Source organism: Ceratotherium simum, chromosome 6, assembly GCF_057802395.1.
Source record: "Ceratotherium simum simum isolate JZ-2026a chromosome 6, ASM5780239v1, whole genome shotgun sequence".
Taxonomy (NCBI): Eukaryota; Metazoa; Chordata; class Mammalia; order Perissodactyla; family Rhinocerotidae; genus Ceratotherium; species Ceratotherium simum.
The window spans coordinates 7170735-7192791 of NC_141905.1; the positions used below are offsets into that span (position 1 = coordinate 7170735).

The following is a 22057-nucleotide window of genomic DNA, read 5'->3' on the forward strand; positions in this document are numbered from 1 at the left end:
TTGATTAGACTATGTTTTTGTCCACGATTTGTATTTTTATTGTATACACTGTCTATTGAAATCCTTTATTAATCTATTATAAATTATAATGGGCTTTCTAAATATTATAGATATTAATCTTTACTCACAATTATATAAATGTTTTCCCAAACCATTGCTCCTATTTTTACATTAATTTTTTTATTGTACAGAAGTTTTAACTTTTTCAATATTGTCAACTTTGTAGTTCTTCCTTGTTATGCTTTTTGTCTACTGCCGTAAGCCAGAGGAAGCTTATTATTCCTCTGTCGATTTGATAAAACTAGAGTCCATTTTTTACCAGTTTTTCTCTGATGTGTTTTTTTGTATTTATCAATCTGTATGTGATTTAGTAATTGAAGTGAGCTTTGAATTTAAATCATTTTCTCCAGCTATCACAGTTCCAGCTATGAAGTTCCCCTCCCTCCCCCATGCTGAGATGCTGACTGCCATGTGTCCCCCAGTATAGAGCGCCGAGTGTGTTCCTTTGCTCACACTGTGGTCCATCGGGTCTATTTCTTTTGTGCATTTGCTAATCCCACATGGTTTTGGTCTTTTGTTATGGTGGTGGCTGTGTGTCCTAATGTCTAGTAATGCTGGATCTCCCACTTCACTCTTCCTTTTTTATTAGATGTTCCCATCTTATTTTTCCTTCACATAATCTTTAGAATCAGGTTGTTGAGTCCAAAAGGAAAATGCTTTTAAAAGAATTTATAGTCAAATGGAGTTGCATAGGAAGAACACAGAAAGATCTCAAAACAAGTTACTCCCAAGACCTTTGAGCCAAGTCCCTCAGCAGATTCCTTTGAGGGAACTGGGGCACTTTGAAAACCGTGGACACTCCTTCAACCAATGAAGATCTAAAAAGTGCAAACTGGATCATTGTATCTATCCCAGAAAGTGTGAACCATCGCAGCAGCGAGACCTGGCCCTGTCCTGGTTTATCTTGATATAGGAGGTTGGTTCTCAAGTTCTTTCACAAGAGTGAGCCCCCACCCCCTAGACATAAGTACAAGAGTACTCACACACCCACACAAAGCTTTACTGACATAAACCCCAGAACTGACAGAGGTCATGGCCACTATTCAAAATGAGTCTCAGAAGTGACAGGCATGATCATTTGAAGTTAGTTCTTAACAACTGGGCTAGACCCTCCATCCCAGATCATCTTCTCAGGGACCCACAGGCTTATTTCCTGGTGGCGGAGGCTGTGGGTACATTCTCTGGACCAAGGACATCTGAGGGCTCTCCCACGTGATCACGGTCAAAAGGACGTCCGTGCGGAAATCTTCGGATTCTGCCTTTGAAGACTGTGTTCACCTAAAGCAACAAGGAGCTCTTACCGGGTCACCTCACCATTTGACCAGCAGCCTTCCCTAAACAGAACAGTTGGATGGCCTTCCTAATCTCACGGGACAGCGAGGGTTGGTTTAGCCTCATCAGAGAGAAACATTATGTGAGAGAAAAAGTAGGACTCCTGACACGTGATGGAAAGACCTGTGTGTTACACAAGTCCGTGTGGAAAGACACATTCTAGAGGAAATGTAAAAATGCACCAAAAGTAGAATCAGACAGATGCAGGGTGAATCCGCCCCTCCTAGCTGTAGGATCTCAGACAAATTAAATAAACTTTGTAAAAGAGAAATTAGAATACCATTCAAAGTCGATGTGAGGATTAAATTAAATCGTTCATAGAAACTAGCTGTGTACTATTACTGTCTTAATGTCTAAAATGACCAAACAAAATAATTTGTTATATAGATTTAAAGGATGCACTACTGCATCCATAAGCAAAGTCGTCTTCATACCCTCCAAGACATCTCCCCACTCCCAGGACGAAAGAGGGAATATAGACAACAGAGGTCCTTAGTTTTGGGGAGTTGTGGACCTCTCAGAGAATTTAAAGAACGTCAAGAGCTGCTTTTTCCAAAAGAAGCAAGTAAGTCAATGTTCTAGGAGCAGAGGTCCAGGACGCCTTGAAGGACGTCTGCAGGCTGCTCACTCCTTGAGTGCTCACACCTGCCACCAGCCTCTCACCAGCAGGGAGGACAAGCGACTGCGACGGGACTCAGCCTAACTGCACTCCTACCACCGTCCATAGCTGAGGGCTATGCAGTCCACCCCAGGTCCTGACACTCTTGCCATAAGCCAGTATTCCCCGCTCCCCACCCCACCCCTCATGTTAGGGCACGGGTCTGACAAAGTTGCCTAGTTCCTGTCTACATGGAAAAACCCAACAGGATCGAATGCTTTAATAAAGCTGCATCATTTCCCTGCGTCATCTTCCTCCTTTATGATTTATGATAAAAATAGCTAACACCTTTGGAGCCCTTACTACATGCCAGGCAGTTTGCTAAACACCCAACGCACAATGTCCTCTAACCCTTATGATAACAGCTTGAGGTGGGTTTCATCATCGCCGTTTGGCAGTCAGTCAGCTGAGTCTTAGATGGTTTAAAAGCCATTTGCTGCAGGTCACCCAGCTAGTAAGTGGCGGAGCCAGGCTTGGAGCCTGAGCGCCCCCTACTGCAAAACCCTGCTCTCTCTATTCTGCTCTCTACAGCTCCCTCCAGGGCACTGCAGATCTCCTGGGACATTTCATAAGTACTGACACTTGTGCTCCTTAGTTGCGTCCCTGTGGGTCCCTGAAGCATTGCTGACCCTATTTTCTCTTAGCTTCCCAGCCCTGAGGAGGGCTGACTCTGTCACTTACTCACTTCCCTCTAGGAAGGTTGCCCTCCACATATAAGCTGATCCCTGATTGGTCCACACTTTTGTGAATCCATAATGCATCATTCCCAAAGTTGTCAGAGTGTTTGACTTCCCCATAAATAGCATGCACGGTCTTCAAAGCCTCCGTGACATCCCCTCTATTAACCTGTTGCTTTCTATTTCAGATAAGAACCAGCCTTTTGTTATATTTGAATTTCAAATATCCACCCGCCTTATCAACTCGCCTGCCACTGTCCTCTAAGAATCCAGTTCAATCATTCGTGGTGAAAATGTAGCTGAGACACCATGGAATGAAAGTGAATGAGTGTGTTTCAATTACACCTAAATCTTCATGAGCCGATGTCTCGGTAAGTGTCAATGCGCCCTGAAAATGTGTTTATGTGAAAGTTTCTTGAACATTCAGCACTTTTTAAATACTGGAAATACATATGTTGTAGGCACTTTAACAGAAAGTGGTGTGGTTTACCAACCTGTCAAGAGTTTAACCCAGCCTACTCCCAGTCTGACAGTTTTCCTTGCACTTACTCCTCCCATGTCTTCTTCAGCATGACCCGGCCCTAGCCTGGTGACCTAGGCCCAACTTCTGGCAGCGTCTTGTGTTAACAGTTCGACTTTCTTGATCAAGAAAGAGCTCACTGTGGAGCCACAGCGGCTCAGCACGAAGGTTCCCATTGAGTGATACCAAGACTCTTCTCTGAAATCTATCTAGCCCAGGGGCAGGCAGGGGCAGACCAAACAGGAATCGGCAATTGACAAGCAACCCACCAAAAGAGAGAGGCCTGAGGAGAGATCGTGCACCCAGCCACGTGCTGGAGGCAGCAGAGGACAGCACTGAACCCTGGTCCGTGCAGTGGGAGACCTGGGGTTGAATTCTGACTCTGTCACTTACTCACTGTATGACCCTGGGAAAGTCCCAAACGTGTCATCTGTAAAAGGGGGATGGTGATAACTCTAACTTATAGGGTTGTCATAGAACATGGACCATGGTAAGTGATCAGTGAAAACGCCTGCCATGATAATGTGTGGCCCCTAGAGGGGAATGCATGATGCCCGTGAACCATCATCCTCCCAAAGTGGACTGAAAACAAAGTACCACTAGAAGAACTCAGCCCAGCTGCATTCCACCCAGACAGAGTGATACCCACCTGAGGCACCATCATCTGGGTCCACAGCCTCCTCTAGATCTTCCCATTCGCTCTCACTATCAAGGGACTCTTCCAGAGGCAAAGACTCTGAGAGAGCACCCCAAGAACAGAACTGTGGCAAGGGAATGGTCCCTGAATCTGCCTCCAAACATTCTCCACAGGGCAGCTGGCCTTCTGATGTAGAGTTGACGGTAAGATACACTTCATCCTCCGTGGTGGGAGAAGAGGCTTCACGTGGACGGCACATGTCACCTTCTTCATCACCCATGTCCAATTCAGGACTAGAAAACAGAAACCCATGCATCCTCCAGCATCGATCAAAAATTCCTCTCCCCGCCTTCCCTTGCCTTTGAGGATGCTCATCATGATGCACGATGAGAACCAGTCAGGGTTCAAACAGTTCCCGCCAGAGACCGTTCTGGGACCAGAATGTGACCAGTGGATGAGGCATGGCCCCCATCCTTGAGGAGGCCCGAGTCAATGGGAGGAGCCAGCAGTGAACAAATGCTACAATCCAGGTAGTATGGGCTAGGGTCGAGGCAGCACAGCATTACAGGAGCAGGGGGAGCTCCTTACCAAGCCCAGGAGACCATGGGCGACTTGCCAGAGGGCACGGCATCGAACCAGAGCTATGACCCGGTTCTAAGACTCCCCTGCACATGGGGAGTCGGTCAGATCTCGGGCAAGTTTCTTAACTTCTCTGGGACCTCAGTTTTCTCATCTGAAAAATGGGAAGGTCAAGAAACTTACAAGATTGTTGGGATGCTTAAATTAAATAATTCTGATACAGACATGCATGGCTCCTGGTGCAGGGTAAGTTCTCAGTAAGTAGGAGATGTCATCATTACTACTATGATTACGATTAGTATTTCAACAGATGAAATTACATGGAAAGGGCTAAAGCAGGAGGTTGGGAGCAACTCAAGCAGGTGACCTTCAAAGCACTTTGTGCAAATATCACATCCTTTTCTGAGCGCTGAAAAAGTGCCTATTTGGAGAGGCAGCCAGCTAGAGTGACATTTACTCCCTGTGTGACACAGGAAGCAGATGAACGGTGAGGCTCATTGTCTGGCGATGAAGACGCAGATGCCACGGTGAAAGAACAAACCTTCCAGGGGCTGCCAGAAGGTCACCGCACATGCTTTTTGATTAGAAAGAGCAGTCCATGCAGATGGCGGAGCATTTTGCACAGAGCTTCAAACACGCAGAGAAGGTGCTTAGAAAATATCTGTCGAGAGTCTGGTTAGAGAGGATGAATAGGAAAAGCTAAAAAAATGCACACAGATGTAGCTTTTTACCAAATATATGAATCCTTGCTTATCAGCCTCTTCCCCACCCCCAGATCAATGGGTTGGCTTTGTTACGTGCCCCCTGCCCTCCCTTCCCCTTTCCCGAAATGCCTCTTTCCCTTAAAATCATCTCGGGCACCTCCCAAACCCCTACACAGCTGGCTCTTCTCCCCAACAGAGCCCAAGTATCTGTCCCAAACTGAGTTTCACTGCCAAAGAAACATATTTCTGCACATGAGAGCTGCAGGGTATATGTAAATAAGCATTTCACGTAAATAGACTCCTGTATAAAAAGGAGACGGTATGCTACGAGGAACATTCACTTTAAGCAAAAAATATTTAAAACTTGCTAAGCACTTTGAGGGAAAATTGGTTTATAACCTTAAAGTACTTGAATGAATTGTGTCGAAAATGTGTTTTCTTATAAACATAGGAAGGGAACACTGTGGAAGTTTGTCGCCCAGGCCCACCTGCCATCACCCCCCACCCCCGCAGCAGCCTCTCCCTCCCCCCATCCCTCCCTGCCAAGGAGAAGCAGGAGGCAACATGTGCCCGTCTGCCAGGGCAGCCCCTGTTGCCCACGCCTCACCTCCCACCACCAAACTCCTCCAACTTTTCTAAGGAGCTCCTTGCTCTCAGGGTTTGATTCGGGCCTCCGCTACTGGCCCTGCCCTGACAGAGACCTGTCAGCCTGAGGGGCAAGAGGCAAGGTGCTCAGCCTGTCCGGAGAGGGCTCAGTGGTCCCCAGGGTGAAACCCTGCCACCAGTCAGGGAGAATGCCACCAGGCATTCTTTCCACACACGCCCCAGGCTGCTCTTGGAGATCTGACCTGGAGTTTGATTGTGGGTGTGGCTAAAGGTGAGCAGGGAAAGAATAGGCACAAGAAGGTCCGTGGGAGTCCTCAGGCAGCACCTATTTCATGGAGGCGGCAACACTTGGAGATTTGGGGACTCGTGAGGACAGCAGCATCACTTTAGAGCAAGGCCAGATGTTGTGGCAGGTGGACACACCAGGCAAAGAGACAAAGTCCTTCACCCAGGGCTCAAGCCCCGCTCAGGGCTTCTGGGGATAATGCAGCAGGACTGCCATCTAGAGCCTGAAGGGCTCAGGATGCTCGGAGCTCTCTGCTCGCCCTCAAGTACATTTAATGACCTCAGCTGCTCCCTGCCCTCATCCCCTCCCTACCAATCTGTCTGACAAAAGGAGACTTTTATAGACAGATGGGACCTAGAGGAGACTCTGGAGACCCTACTCGGGCTCCCTGCCCAGCCACCTCCCCCACACCAGCTGGCAGGGCCCCAGAACCACGCCCCTCCAAATCCTGCAACTCTCCAGCGCCTGCTTTTAAGGAAAGGGACCCAGTTCAGCTCTGAGGTCAGTGAATCCTTGTGAAGCCTCTGCTCACTATAGGATATTAACTGAGCACAGAAGACACCGTGCCCAACTTCCCTGGACAGCTGTCCTTTAGGACTTGGGCCACCAAAATCATGCCCACCTCCTAGGAAGACAAGTCAAATGAGCAGACAGCATTTCAGGCCTGAAATACTAGGTATTGTAATTGCCCTGTTTACTGTGGTTAAATTCATAACAAAGTTCAGGTTTTGTCTCTCTTCATGTGAGGCTCAGCCTTCTCCGGTTCTCTAGCATCAGGCCCCACCCAATGTCCCCGTTAGCCCCGCGCGTGCAGCTGGGAGCTTGGGGCTCGGGACCTCTGCTCCTGCCAGTGCCGAGTTCAGAGTTCGGCAGGTTGAGTTTGCCGTCTCTACAACATCAAGTAGAGAGGTCTAGTGGACTGCTGGGTGCAGCTCAAATGACAATCCTGAGCTGGAGATGAATATTTCGGAGGTGTCAGAGTGGCATGCCTGGCTGGGTGTGTACTGGGGCAAGGGGTTTCCCTGGGGAGCCGGCAAGTGTGTGGAGAGAACCCTGCTGAAGGCGGCACCCAGACCCCAGCCCACTGTGGGATCTTTGATGCTGTGCTAGACCCCTTCTGTGTCTGGCCAGGCGTCTGCCTCACGCACTCCCCTCCACTTCACAGGGGTCCCCTGTGCCCTCCCACCTGAGTGACAGCCCCACTCACCTGGCAGCCTCATGCCTCAGCCAGCTACCCTGATGTCACAGCTGGCGTGGCAGCTGCAGCTGAGTTAGACCTTCAGCCTCCTAATCATCCTTTGCTGTTCCAGGAACAGCGCCTCCCAGAAGGTATACAGTAACTTTAGGTTCCTTTCAAGGACTCCAGCTTCATTTTGCATTCTTAATAATCAAGAAGACCTATATCATCACTTTCACTAAATGATACTTGCTGAAACTACACATATGTTAATAATACAAATTTAACTATATGTGCTAGTCAGAGAGAGAGAGAGAGTAACCCTAAACATTCTGCAATGACCAACTTTCCACTCATTGAGTATGGACCCTGAAGTGAACACGAGCGGGAGACTTGAATCTGCCATCCCCTCATTCCTATGAGGCCAGCATGTAAAGATAAGCACTTTGCAGACAGCATGGCCCATAAACACAAACCACCAGACTTCTTCTGAGGCTCTACCAAAGAAAATGCGATCTGCTCCCACACAAGGGGAGCAAATAACATCACACCTTCCAACGTGACATCCAAAGGTAACGTGACTTGTGATTTTTGCCTTATGCCCTAACTTTAGAAACTAACCCTGCATCAGATGTAACTGATGCCTAGTGCCAAGTCCTCCCTCCGACAGGCACATAATTCCGACGTCCCTCCATGAAAATGTACTATGCTTCTTTATTACAACATGGTGCATAAAGATCTACTACTATATGGTAGAGTCTCCAGACACGCAGTGTGGTAAAAGAAGAGAACAAGGAAGAAAAGGTAATATCTCATCTTCTCTATGAACACTCTGGGTTTACCAGGGTGCGGGCAGCCCATCTGGCTTTAGGAAGTAGCCACCTGGCAGATGGTAAGTTCTGGCAATTTGCTGAGAATTTTGATTGATGGGACCTGTCTTTTAGCTGGAAATAGCTCAGGACAGGGAAAGAAAACTGACTGGTGTTGAGCTCCTGCTGTGTGCCAGGTGCTGTGACAGCACTCTGCGCTGTCATTGCTGTTGACCTGCACAGTGCCCTGTGGAATTGTCACAGTCTTCCTTTACATTTGAGAAGCCTCCAGCTCAGGGAGGTCAACTTTCCAGGCACACTAGTAAATGGTAAAGCTGAAACCAAGGTTATATGATCAAGAAGTCCGTGCTCGTTTTGTTCTAAGCTGCAGAAAGAGAGCTTGACTCACAGATGTCAGAAACAAAGAGGCAGTTGCCTGGGACAGCAACCTCAGAAGGGAGCTGCAGACACTTCTAAGGGGGGTTTGCAAAGAGCCACACCCCCACCAGGAGCTGGAGAAGCTGTGTTCAGAGATGGCTGGGCATGTGCTATGCTTTTCCTCCTGTAGGGGGCAGTCACTAACTATGTGTGGTTAAGGGCAAGCCAATGTCTCGTTGGAGAAGATGCTAACATGGCTTGAATCCTTCCCTCAGGGAGACAAAAACATTCCTGAGTGGGGAAAAGAAGATACAGCAAAAATCAAGCCCTCAGGACTCTTGCGTAACTCTGAGATGGGACAACCCTCTCCAAGGATGGCAGATTTTGGACATCTGGTATACCCTTGCAAGTAGAGCTACTAAGCCAAATTTAATTTGATCCAGAAAAATAAAATAACATGATGTTTCTTGAAAAAAAAAAAAGGAATGACAAAAAGATCGGAGGAAATAGGTGTCTACTTAGAAGATAGAGAAAGGCAGATTTCCCCTTAATATAAGGAAGCACTTTCTGCTTAACAACTACATGAAAATGAAATGGGCCACCTCGAGAGGTAGCAAGTCCCGCACCCCTGAAGGTATTCAAGCCAAGGCAGGCCCCCTACTTCGGGGATGGTACAGAGCAGATTCCAGCATGGGTATGAAGTTGGATTAGATCTTTTATTTTATTGAATAGCCATGAGACTCTGAGTCCACAAATGAAACAGTGACTACCTATACTAATAATTAATAAAAAAAATAATAATAATACTATTATTAACAACTGATAACTATATTAGATTACAGGCACATGACAAGTCAAACTCCAGGCTATTACCTAAACCCAGAGTCACTTTACAACGCAGCACTCACGTTCTCTGTCCATCACCCCAAACTATCTGGCAGTAAAACCTTTAAAAATCCGAAAGAGTGGCCCCATGCCTACAGGGAAGTACGGTTCCTTTTATATTTCCTACCAGCTCACACTAATAGTTGTCCTTGGATAAATCCCTAAAGGTTATTTCCTTTATCATTTGATCAAGTATACCAATTATTGCCTGGAATGCAATTGTAGGGAACTATAAATCCACTGGTGTTTATGTGTTTTCAGACAATGAAAATGAACACCACCGATGACGGGGCTTGGCCCTCTGTTCTACTTTGTAAACTAGCTTGTCTCTGTTTGGATGGCACAGCAGTCTTGTTAGAATTGTACGTGAATGCTTTCCAGGAACGTATGCCTGGCTCAGTGTGTCATACATCTCACCCTGCCTGCCTGCATCACACCGGCTGCTTCCTCCTTCATGTCACCTACCGTCCCTATAGATCTGCCCTTGTCAGTCTTCTAGGATGACCAACAGAAAAGAGCCATCTAATCTCGGTGGGTTTATATAGCGGCAAAAACAAACCATTGTTCTTGGTTACCGGTGTGCTTTGTGCCTGGGGAACCAGCTAGCACACTGCCGATAACTGCCTAGGAGCAGTATCGTACCCTCTCCCAAGATTGGTATCCTGCTCTCTGCTCCTAACAGGTTTCCATGCACTTTGGGTGACTGTAATAAATACTGCCAGACTGAATCAAAGAGTATGTTTTCCATCGGAACAGGACTGAGAACTGAAAATACTGGGCAGGGGAGGGCTGGGGAGCAGAGGGGAAGGGGCACACAAATGCAGGCTAAGTTAAAAATGGCTATTAAAGTGAACGTTTCAGCCTGGTTTTGAAGATGTAGATGTGTTTTTTTTAAGCTGATGTTGATTGTAAAGCACTGTATTAGCAATAGAAATGATGGTGCATACATACAAGGGGACTTTTCTTTCTTACCACAGTGCTTTGAGGGGTCCTGCGGGATGCAGGACAAAGGTGTGTGTGCTGGGAAAGACCCCCGAGGCCTGCCGCCTGTAGGCTTCAAGGGTATCAGAGGACCACTGGGTGGGGTTTTCTTTCCCAAAGGCTCACAAGCTGTGGTTACAGCAGCTCAGACCTCATGCTTCTCTTGTCTCCACCTCCTCTCCAAATGCCTAGAACAGTGCTGGGCCCAGCAAGCATCTGAGCATAGTCCTTGATTGCTTGACTGTAATTTCTAGCAAGGAAAGCATACAGTTTACAAAATGCCTGCAGACGTGGTGATTCTTACCTGTCAAGTCTCCTGATATCACAAACCGAATAGCAGTTTTGCCTCACATCCTTTTCCAAAGAGGTGGCCAACGTTGATGCATCCATTTCTGGGTGAAGTCTGCATAGATGAGGATGGGAATCCTGAGGACACATCAAGGAAATGGCCCAGGGTCTCTCTACATCTTGGTCCCATTGTGCCTCTCTGGTGGCCTTTTGGAAAGACTCTGGCTTGAGACCCAGGCCTTCCCCTGTGTCCAGGGAGGCACTGTCCCTCCGACTATCCTCCTGATCCAGGCTGGGGCTCTGCTCTGTGTCCGTGCACGTTGTCCTGGTAAGTTCTTTGTCTGCTGAGAGCATGGGTATCTATTAAAAGAAATGCTAAGGATTACTGGATCCATAGTGCACACCGAACAAGATCTAAAAATTACTTCTTCAAAAAATAATGTTTTTTTGTTTTTGTTTTTGTTTTTTTTGTGAGGAAGACCAGCCCTGAGCTAACATCTATTGCCAGTCCTCCTCCTATTTTTCCCTTTTTCTCTCCAAAGCCCTAGCAGATAGTTGTATGTCATAGTTGCACATCCTTCTAGTTGCTGTATGTGGGACGCCGCCTCAGCATGGCCCAACAAGCGGTGTGTTGGTGTGCGCCCAGGATCCAAACCCGGGCCGCCAGTAGCGGGGCGCGTGCACTTAACCGCCAAGCCACAGGGCTGGCCCCCAAAATAATGTTTTTTTAATGTGATTATAGAGCAGAGCAGTTAAGAGATGGGCCCTGGGGTCAGTGCCCTCTGTCAGGACCCCAGCTCCCACCGGGCCCTTGGCGACGCACTTAACCATCGCTCGGCCCCTTAGCTTGGGGACGTTAGAAGCTCTCAATAAATGCAAGCATTGTTTTTTTAAATAAAAAATATTTTGTAAACTTAGAAAATATGAAAACAGAAGTAACAATGACTCTTTATCTCCAATAAGAAATTTTTTTAAAAGTCTCTCTGTCTGCATCTGTCCTCATCCAAGACAGCCCATTTTCGCAGCCTCAACCCCTTCCCATCAGGATGCCGCTTCCTGGGTCTCCTCCTCACCTCTCCAGACATTACTTGATTCTCCTTAACTGCTTACACCCCTGTTGGGCCCTTTAGGCTATGATTTTGATAGCCCACTATGATGTGCTAACACTGCTCAACTTTTTATAAGAAAAAAAAAATCGGTGCTTCAAAAGGAAACTGTGCATTGTCTATAGCACAACGTTCTGGGTTATCTGATTCTAGCTGTATTCGTTGCTTTTAGTTAATTCTTAACCCTGCAAAAATAAACATGTTATTCTTTGAAACCCCTTTTGAACCAGTTTTAACACCTGCTGTGTTTCCTCACTGAATGACTGAGATCAAATCTTGAATGTGTGTTCATTTTTACATCTATGTGCAAGTCATGATTTTATCTTCTCCTGAAAATTATCTTTTAGCACTTCCACCCATGACCTATCTCCCTGGTGTCATAGAGCACACGGATTTCCGTGCCACCAGGGCTGTGACCTGCCCCCGCCCTCACCTATAACAGGGGAACCTTTCCTCTGCCACCCAGCACACTGGTCTCCTTACCTTTCTGATTGCCCACTCCCCACAATGAGAGGGGGATACACCCCCAAATATGAACTTTTACTTAATTATAAACCATAAACACAACTCTACTATACATAATGTACATTATAAAGGGTATACCAAAAATCAAAATTTGAAATGGAGCAGATAAAAAAGAAACAGTAAGCACAGTTACATTTTCTCTTATGCTCCTTGGGAGCCCTCCCAACTCTCATTTTTAACCGTCCCTCTCCCTCTGGCTCCTCATCCCCAGTACTCTCTCTCCAGCAACCCTTCCACCTCTTCAAGGTTCCAATAGATGCGCCGCTCACCCTCCCCCGCAATGTCCTCACTTCCCTTTCACTCTGCTTAGATTCCACGGCTCTGCCCCATAATCACTCTTTTGAAAACAAAGAAAACTCTGAGTTCCCATCCTCTTGTCCCCCTCTGCCTCCATCATATGTTACTCACAGGTGCTATAATTTAATTCCAAGTCCTAGTGACACTATCTGTGGACTTCACAGTGGCCTGCCTCTGAGCCACTGACTAATGTCAAATGTGTGACTGCAGAAGTCAAATGGACACTCAAGACTGCCAGATAATCTCTCTCTACTTCCTTAGTAAATCCAGTTTCTTGTTCTCTCTACCTTCTAAATTATTTCTCATCTTCTCTCTCCTCAAGTCTCCGACAATCCCCCCACCCCACCTTGCCTCTTACTTCACAGTGAGCATGGGCACTTTCAGATAAGAACCTTTCTCCTCCCCATGGCAGACTCCATGGACCAGCCTGCATCTCCATCCCAGCATCCTCCTCCACCTGCCAGCCACCCCATTTCTCTGCTCTTCAAACGACAGTCTATACTCACTATTTCTGCATCTCCCCCTTTCTCCCTGCACCTACCCAACCAGGCTTCTGTCCCCATCATTCAACTGAAAGAGCTCTAATCAGGGTCTCTAACGACCTGCATCTTTCTAAAGCCAAAGGACAATTATCTGTCCTCATCTCATTCAGCATAATTGGTCCCTCTCTCCTTCTTGAGAGCACCCTTTACTCACTTACTCACTTAAGCATGGGGTTTACTCTGAACTCTGCCCATTCCTCGTTTCCTCCCACCTGCCAGGCCCCTTCTTCTCAGTCTCATTTGCTGTCTCATTTCTTTGAACCAGGCCTCCCAATGTAGGAGTGTCCCATGGCTCACTTCTCAGCCCTCTTCTTGACTTTATCTGTACTCTTTCCCAAGATGATCTGGTCCATTTCACGGCTTTAAATGGCATTATTTGCTGACAATTCCCAAATCCACTTTTCCCAGTGCTGACTTCATACCACTTCTCCACAAATGACTGCCTGATAGCCGTCTCTGGTGGCTGTTCCAGACACATTTTGGTTTTGCATGCTGTCAGGAACTACTGCTTCTCCTCCGCGGACTACCCTTACCTGCTCCCTCTAAGCACTCCCGGTCTTGGTAAGTCGTACCACCATTCATCCAGTTGCTCAAGCCAAACTTGGATTGCTCCTTTTCCTCATACCCACATCTAGTCCAAAGGTAATCCCACAGGCTCTGCCTCCCAGACATATCCCAAATCTGACTACTTCTTACCAACTATTCAGTTACAACCTGAGTCCAGGCCACAATAATCTCGTACCCCAATGTCTGCTGGCTTCCTGGCTCCAGTCCACCTCCACCAGCAGCCTGAGTGATCTTTCTAAAGTCTAGACCAGATGAGGGCATGCTCCTGCTCAACTCTTTACTCTCCCAGCAGTCCCAGCCCGAAGGCTTCCCATTGCAGCCAGGATAGAATCAGCACATCACCAAGACCTACAAGACCCTACCTGACGTGGCCCCTGCCTCCCTCCACAACATCGTCCCCTTCCACGCTCACCTTCAGTAACTACAGTCCAGGCACATCTGTTACCTTCTGTCCCTCAAATGTCCAGGCTCATTCCTGTCTCAGAGTCTTTGCACTTGCTATCCCTTCTGCCTGGAATGACCTACTCCAGATGTCTGTACGGCTGCCTCCTTCTCATAACTGCTTTTCTACTTGTGAACTAAATGCTCCCTTCCTTGGTGTTCAATCTGACCTCTGGAGCCCTATGAATGCATGACAACTCTCTTCCATGTGGCCGTCAGGTACGAGGAGAGGGAAAGCAAGCTCACCGCACCTCAGCCCAAGCCCTCCCCACTACGCTTTTCTGGGCTCTCCTGGGAGCAGCTATTCTCCTCAGAACAGGAGGATACAGAAAGACATCTTCCCTGGCATTTCCCAGGTGGCTCAACAACAACACAGGGAACAAGCCCCTTGGCCTGATCTTTGCGTGTGAAACTTGACCTGCTCCCACCCTGTTCAGGTACTTAACACACCATCTACCTTCTTTCCCAAAGTGGCAACTTTCTGATTTCCCTCCCATAGCTCTTTTCTCACCAAAGTCTGTATCAAATGCACTTTTGGAGTCCAAGAATTAAGAGGATCTAGGTCACCAAATCCCCTATGCCGTCTCTAGTGACTGTCACCCTCAGTGACGGTAAGTGACCGATTTTATCCACGTCTTATAGATGAGGAATCATGAGGCCTGGAAAAGTTAGACAAGTGCCCAGGGCCCACGCAGCAAGCGAGTGAGAGCAGGTGCAGGTGGTTCCAAGGTGCCCACACCATCCCCCTCCCGGACTGAGGCTCTCATCTCCCAGCTGCCAGGAGTGCCGGCTCCTGACAGCTCACAGCTGGCCCCTCCCCAGGAATCGGGCTCAGCTCAAGGGAGCCGCCTCAGCCAAAGTTCAGCCACCCCTGTGGGGCAGCCCACGCCCCCATGCTGGGTGATGCAGGGTGCAAAGGCACAGGCTTTCCTGCCCCAATTCACGACAGCTCTGAGAGGCCATCCCAGCTCCAGGGCCCCCTGTGTCAGCCAAGGCCCCTACTGCAGCGGCACCGCACTAACTTCCCCTTCCCCCCAGCCCTGCTTCCCTCACCCTTACTGGATGTCCCAAGAGCTGGCTCTATATACTTCCTGCGCTTGAATCCCTGCCGCAGAGTCTGTGTCCCAGGCACCCAACAGGTGGCTTTATGAAGGTTAATTTTATATGTCAACCTGGCTAGGCCACGGTACCCAGATATTTGGTCAAACACTAGTCTAGATGTTTCTGTGAAGGTATTTTTTAGATGAGATTAACATTTAAATCAATAGACTTTGAGTAAAGCAAATCATCCTCCATAATGTGGGTGGGCCTCATATAATCAGTTGAAGGCCTTAAGAGAAAAAGACTGAGATCTCCAAGAAAGAATAAATTCTGCCTCCAGGCTGCCTTAGGACTCATGCTGCAACATCAACTCCTCCCTGGGTTTCCAGCCTGCCAGCCTACCCTACAGAATTTAGACTGGCCAGCCCCCACAATCCCACAACCACGTGAGCCAGTTCCTTAAAATCTTTCTCCCTATATAGATACAGACAGAGATAATGATAGAGATAGAGGTAGAGGCTCTGTATATACATATACACATACACATCCTATTGGTTCTATTTCTCTGGAGAACCTGACTAACACAGGCACCAAGGTAAAAATTCCGAATTTTCCAGATTCCAAAGCCTCTTTTCTTTGCACTAGACCTATGTGTCTAATTCATGCTTTAGGATGGTGGACATGTATCCTGTTTTCCACTTCACTCCTCAGAATGGAAATTCTTACTTTCCCTTGGTCTGGTTTCATACCTACTCTCCTTGCTCCCAGTTTCCTTACTTTGATCCTTGGGCTGCCAGGGAGCCTGGCTCTAGAAGTTTCACGGCCTAAAGTTCTAAACATATAACCATCTACAGGAAGACCCAGACGTTGAGAGAGGCAGGAGCAGGGAGGGGAAGGCGAAGGCAGACACAGGGCCTCCTGAACGGTCACAGACTAATGGAGCTTGGGGGCCAGCTATTGTCCTGCCCCAGAGAGAGAAGGTGGTGTTGAACCCGACGTAACACCAAGCTGGGCTCCTCAGGACCCACCAGACATGAAAAGGGGCCTGAGCATGAGGCCCGTGGAGAGAGCAGAGGACACCGCATCTTACCTGCCACCCCTGGTCCATCTCAGGCAGCGCACCTGGAGGGGGTCGGCACAGCAGGAGCGTGACTTCCTGCGAGGCTCCTCGCAGTAAATGGAGCACCTCCTGCGAGAAACCACACTCCGCGGTTAGACGTGGGGCTGGCACAGCTGCGGGGTCTCCTCCTCTGTGCCCCCCCCATCTCCCTGGTGCTGGGCCCCCCACCCCTCACCTTGATCTGCTTCTCAGCCCCAGAGAACTCTGGAGAACACCACCGTGGGCCTGACTTCCCCAAGTGCGAGGAGCCAAGGCCACCAGTCTGCGGTTCCCACAAAGGTGATGTACCAGAGCTGGGCTGGAAACGGGCAGGGTCTGCTCCACCCCGCTCCCAGTTTCTGGGGCTAATTTCTCCTTCCCACGTCCCTTTGGACTTGGGGCGTGGATGACTGCATCCACGGTTCCCAGCCCCAGGGCTCTACACGCTCCCTTGAGCTTCCCAATAAGCAGCCCACACCTGTGTTCAACTCTCCTCAAATGACTCCGTTTCCTGCCAGGACCCCGGCTGATACGCACAATATTTCACTGCGATTTTCTGCTATAGACATTGAGAAGTGCGCTTTTCACTCTCTTTTTTTAATTATACGTTTTATCATACACAGGATAACCAGTGCAACACTATATGTCAAAAGCTGTAAATTTAACAGAGGAATGGGAAGAAGGGCAGACAGGGCCCCACTGAAGACCCTTCAGCCTCTCACCCATCTCGCGGAATGCATGTTAGCAGACCGTTAGCCAGCACAGAAGCCAGGGGTTTAGCTTCAGTTTCATTGTGAACCTAATTAAAAGCAAGGCTCCCTCAAGGTCAGATACTTAAGAAGCGGGATGGAAAGTTAAATGTGAGCATGTTCTGCCAATTGTAATCAAGTCCAGGCTCCAGATATGATTTTCCAGAACCCAGAGTATTCCCAACGGTGGGTGGGCCTGGGAGAAGCACGGCTGACGTCAGCTTGCACACAGGGCTACCTCACTCACGGCCTCCCACCTGGAAAACGAGGCCTTCCGTGGGCCTTCCGTTCACGGCCAGGATGATGTCACCAGCCGCAATGGCCCCATTCTCCTCAGCTGGCTGCCCCGGGAAGAGCCTCTTAATCCTCACAAGGTCGTTCTTGAGATGGCTGCAGCTCTCTCTCTCCATCTGCACGAAGCTGAACCCCAAACCACTGGCGTTCTTTTTCAGTTTGACTTCAAACTTAGCACCTGTATTGTGGGATGTGAACAAGATAAATCCTTCGGTAGATTACAAATGAAGTTGATCAGCCTCAAAATGAAAACTGTCAAGTAGATGAATCATTTCTGGGTTTTTTGTTTTTTGGTTTTTTTTTTTGCTGAGAAAGATTGTCCCTGAGCTAACATCTGTGCCAATCTTCGTCCACTTTGTATGTGGGTCACCACCACAGCGTGGCTGACGAGTGGTGTATGTCCGCGCCCGAGATCCGAACCCGCGAACCCGGGCCACCAAAGCAGAGCATGATGAACTTAACTACTACACCACAGGCCAGCCCCAAATCATTTCTGTTTTACATAAAGAGATTTCATGTGGCTAATTTTTATGACAGAGTCCATTATACATGCTATAGATCAGTGCTGTCCAATGGAAATAGAACGTGAGCCACAAATGCAAACTACATATTTTAAATAGCTACATTTTAAACAGTAAGAAGAAATAGGTAAAATAAACAATCATATTTTATTTAACCCCATGTATCTAAAATATTACCATGTAAACATGTAATCAATATGAAAAAAATTATCAATGAGATATATTACATTCTTCTTATGAACTAAGTCATCAAAAATCGAGTATGTATTCTATCAATTTGGATTGGCCACATGTCAAGTACTCAATAGCCACGTGTGACAAGTAGCTACCATATTGGACAGAGCAATTTTAGGTAATCAACAAAGTTTATATGTAAAGATACAGTTTATAGACATACACAGTATGCCCATATCATTTAGTAAAACTTGTTTCACACATATTCCTATTACTACTTTGAACCTCAATCATTTTTTAGTATACTCGAAACAAAATGTGGTGGAATTAGTCTGTGGAGATAACTATGGTCAACTCTATGGAAATGTTTTAGCTACTGTTTGTTCAGCCGCGTGGACTGACCGTAAGATGAAACAGCTACCCTTCGGCATCAAAGATGGGCACAGCCCCGGGAACCTCGGTCATCTGACAGACAGAGGCCTCTGGGTCTACCCTAGTCTGCCATCGCCAGCTCAGTTGGCAATCAGTCAACAGAGGGACGGAGCCCTGACGGGTAAACTTTGATCAGGAGCAAGAATGAAAGCGTCAGAAGCTTTCAGGTTCAGCTGTGCCATATGACCGAGTTCCCCATCGCCACCATCTGGCCCCTCACCTCGTCTCGTAGTCAGTTTCTGAAAGGCCCTCCTGGAGTGAGCAGAGGAGCGATGAAAGACGAAACAGACTTGATTTACGCACAGGTGCTCCCCCTCCACTCAACTCCATCACTCGCTGCGGCTACCCCTTGCGTTCAACCTGACTTACACCTTCAGGAAAATCTCTATAAAGAGACTGAAAAATGGCCAAGCTCCAAATCATGATATACTAAGGAAATAAAAGTTTTCCTAGCAGGAAACAGAATCACAGGAAGGTGCAGAGAGGCACCCCATCAGAAGATGTGCAATGATGCCCCTGGAAATGGACCGGAGGTTTGCTTTGTTAAATGATGCTAATAACAAGGCTAGGGTTCTGAGCACCTCCCTCTCCCCAACTACCTCCTCACTCCTCAGACTGTCTGTTATGAGTGTCTTGACTGAAACATCGAGCTTTGGTCAGAAACTGCCTGACTCTTTCACTCCAATTTCATCCCTAAATATTTAAACACAAACATTCTGGCAGCTGACCAGAAAACCTCAGAAGGCTTAGGGACAGAATTATGCCTGGTCATCATTATGAGATAGTGCATTTTTTTTTCCAGAAACATATTCCATTAGATTGACTTTTACCGTGTCAGAAAGCTGGCTGCGTCATGACCACCACTGCTCACTATCTTTTAACAACCCAGAGGAAGCCGTCCTGCTTTCCCTTTTGAGCTGACAGTTCAAAAGCAGCACAGGATGACATGACAATAGTAACACTCAATTCTCTCTCTTCTCACCATCTGTCACGGAGACACAGCTTGCGGGCCTGCCAGGCGAGGCTGTTGCCAAGGAAACAGCCGTGCATTCATCTCCCATCCTGTCATTAGCAGAAGGACACTGCTGTGCGGTCCTGGGGCCTCTTCTCTCTAAGAAGAGTCTTACAACCTAGAAGGATGGGTGGAGAAACTCAATTTACACTTCATATGGCAACCAGGAGGCTCTCCTTTTAGCCTGCAAATGCTTCCTAATTTCCTGATACTTCCAGGAGCTGCTTCGTCTGAATGTCAAATCAAAATCTCCAATCTAGCCTAGTTTTTGGGATCCAGAGCCATATTTCCAATGGCTTGTTGGACAAATACTCCTGGAAGTAACACATGTACCTCCACTTCAGGGTATTTAAGGCCAAATTCATCTTCTTCCTTTCACTCACCCTCACTTCCCCTATTCCACCCCATTCTGCCTAAAACATTCCTCCCTTGCACTGGCTGTCATAGAACACGGAAGCATCTCTCAACCATCCTCCCAGGGGCCACACTTGCAGTGGTCCAGCTCTTCCCCTCTGCCCTCCAAACACCCATCTGGTTTCTAAGGCTTGCATGTTCTCCATCAGAAACATCTCCCCCAGGGCTCTCCCCTCCTCCATTCCCTCTCCCGCTGCCAGTGTCCGGCTGGACTGTGGCAAGCTGCAGCTAACTTGGCTTCTTGGACCCTATCTTCTCCTGCTTCGGTCCACTCCCCTCCTGGGTACCCATGGATTGATCTCAGATACACATTGAACATGGAACACTCTTGATTAAAACTCTCCAATGTTTCCCATCACCTAAAGCCCACACCCTAGCATGTATCCCAGGCCCTATTTCTTCCCCATGCACTCTAGACTCTGGTTACCCAAAGCATCTGGAAGCCAACATCCTTCTGCTGCAATTGTCATTCAGCACCAAGCCATGATCCCAGAGCAACAATTCCTACCTGTCATTACCGCCAGTAGGCTGGCCAAGGACCTTCTCTAACCATGTTCATTAGCAAAAGTCTAAAGAACAGAGAGTACTAATAAATTGTGACTCTGTACTCGAGATATGTCAATAAAGGTCACCAATACAGGTAAATCCCACCACAAACCAGAAGACTGCTTTGGGAAGGGAAGCAAAAGGGTTCCTTCTGCCGCTCAGTTTGCCAGAAGGGCCCCCAGGAGTCCTTTCTGTCCCTGCCAACGCCCTCATTACCAAGAGGGCGAAGCCAGCCCTGTGGCTTAGGACAATGGGGCAAGCAAAGGCTCCCACCCTCAGACAGAGGTAGGAAAACAGTATGATAACATCCCAATGCTGCCTGGGCACTGCACAGAATGAGGAGCACATGATGGTGAATGCCTCCAGCCCTTGGTGTTTGAATTTCTACCTCACTGTGATAAGAATCCCAGGATAGCATGGCCTGTAACCACACAGGGTGTTGGGAACAGCATGAACTGGGAGAGCTCTGTCAGCACGTGCGGAGGCCGGCGGGTGAGAGGGCCTGGGAGCAGACAGAAGCCCTGGTCAGATAGGCCTGGAGCAGAGAGCGTGAGGGGCAGCCAGAGCCGGGCAGGAGAGCTCACTTCACTCCATCAGCCCTGTGCAGCTGTCTGACTCCAGAATGGAGGCAAGCGACAAGGAAGCTCTTCAAGGTTATTTATAGATGGTGAGGTTTTCTGCTTGGGAACATCTGTCTGCTTCTTCCTGGGTTTAACATCCCCATAGAAAAGTGTTGGTACAAGGAAGAAGTGAAAGAGAAAAAAAGCAAAGAAAAAGTCTTGTTTTGTTTCCTGACTCTTCCCCCGCCCCCCTTGTCGGGAAATCACCAGAAGGAAGGGGAGCTCCAGGAACGGTGCACTCACCTGCCCAGAACTCTTGAGGCACTGCACGGCCTGCCTGTGGGTGAGGCCGCACAGACTCACTCCATCCACCTGCAAGAGCCGGTCACCTGGGAGGGGGAGAGATGTCATAGCCCAGGGCTCCTGGGCTGCAGGGACAACTTTTCTGGGAGGCCCCTGCCCCGCGCCCCTCCACACAGCCTCAAGGAGGGACGGGAAGCAGAGCTGCGAGGAGCCCTGCCTGGGCCTGTGGGCCAGGGCCTCCCTGAACACCTTCACAGGTCAATGGTCTAGAAGTCTTTCTATTACTGGCTCACTGAGTGGTTGAGCCAGCTCTGTACAACCTCACTCCTTCTCCTGTTCTCCTGAGAAACTGTTGTTGAAAGTTTTTTCAAGTCGCTTAGGGGTAATATTTATATCCCCAGGATATTTTTTATTTCAGAAAAGGTTCAGGAGACCTGGTTGATGCCAGGGACACTGGAATTCTAGGGAAAATAGAGATAAGCAAGCTCTCGGGTGCCCTTTTTAGCTCAATTCTGGCTGTTTTGGAGAACAGCAAAAATCACCCCCTTCCTTCAAAGCAGTGGATGTGAGGAAGGGCAGAGAGGAGGCTGGTGGTGTCCCCCCCAGATACTAGTTGGGGTCACTGATGTGCACTCTGTCCTCCATGGGAAGCACTACTTTCTCCCATGAAGGCCAAACAGCAACAAGCTTATTGAAAATCTCATATTTCTAAATCACCTCATGCTTCCCAATGTGCCGCTACAAACAGTTGATCCCCACGTTAACCTAACAAGTGGGTGGGCCAGGTCAAATCACCCCCTTCTCCGGTTGAGGAAACCGTGAGCTGGAGAGCAATCGCTTGTACAAGGTCTCAGGCT

At 48.2% G+C, this 22057-nt stretch overlaps 1 protein-coding gene across 1 annotated transcript in view; it reads right to left on the reverse strand.

Annotated features, from left to right (window-relative positions):
• Positions 1-494: 494 nt before the first annotated feature.
• Positions 495-22057, reverse strand: part of FRMPD2 (FERM and PDZ domain containing 2) — an 83950-nt gene continuing 62387 nt past the window's right edge. Inside the window, exons 23-29 of the mRNA XM_087431818.1 lie at positions 21201-21286; positions 19348-19495; positions 17202-17416; positions 16187-16285; positions 10594-10937; positions 3897-4177; positions 495-716 (exon numbers count right to left, since the gene is read on the reverse strand). Coding sequence (XP_087287944.1) covers positions 661-716; positions 3897-4177; positions 10594-10937; positions 16187-16285; positions 17202-17416; positions 19348-19495; positions 21201-21286 — 1229 coding nt within the window. The 3' untranslated portion in view covers positions 495-660. The remainder of the gene's footprint in view (positions 717-3896; positions 4178-10593; positions 10938-16186; positions 16286-17201; positions 17417-19347; positions 19496-21200; positions 21287-22057) is intronic.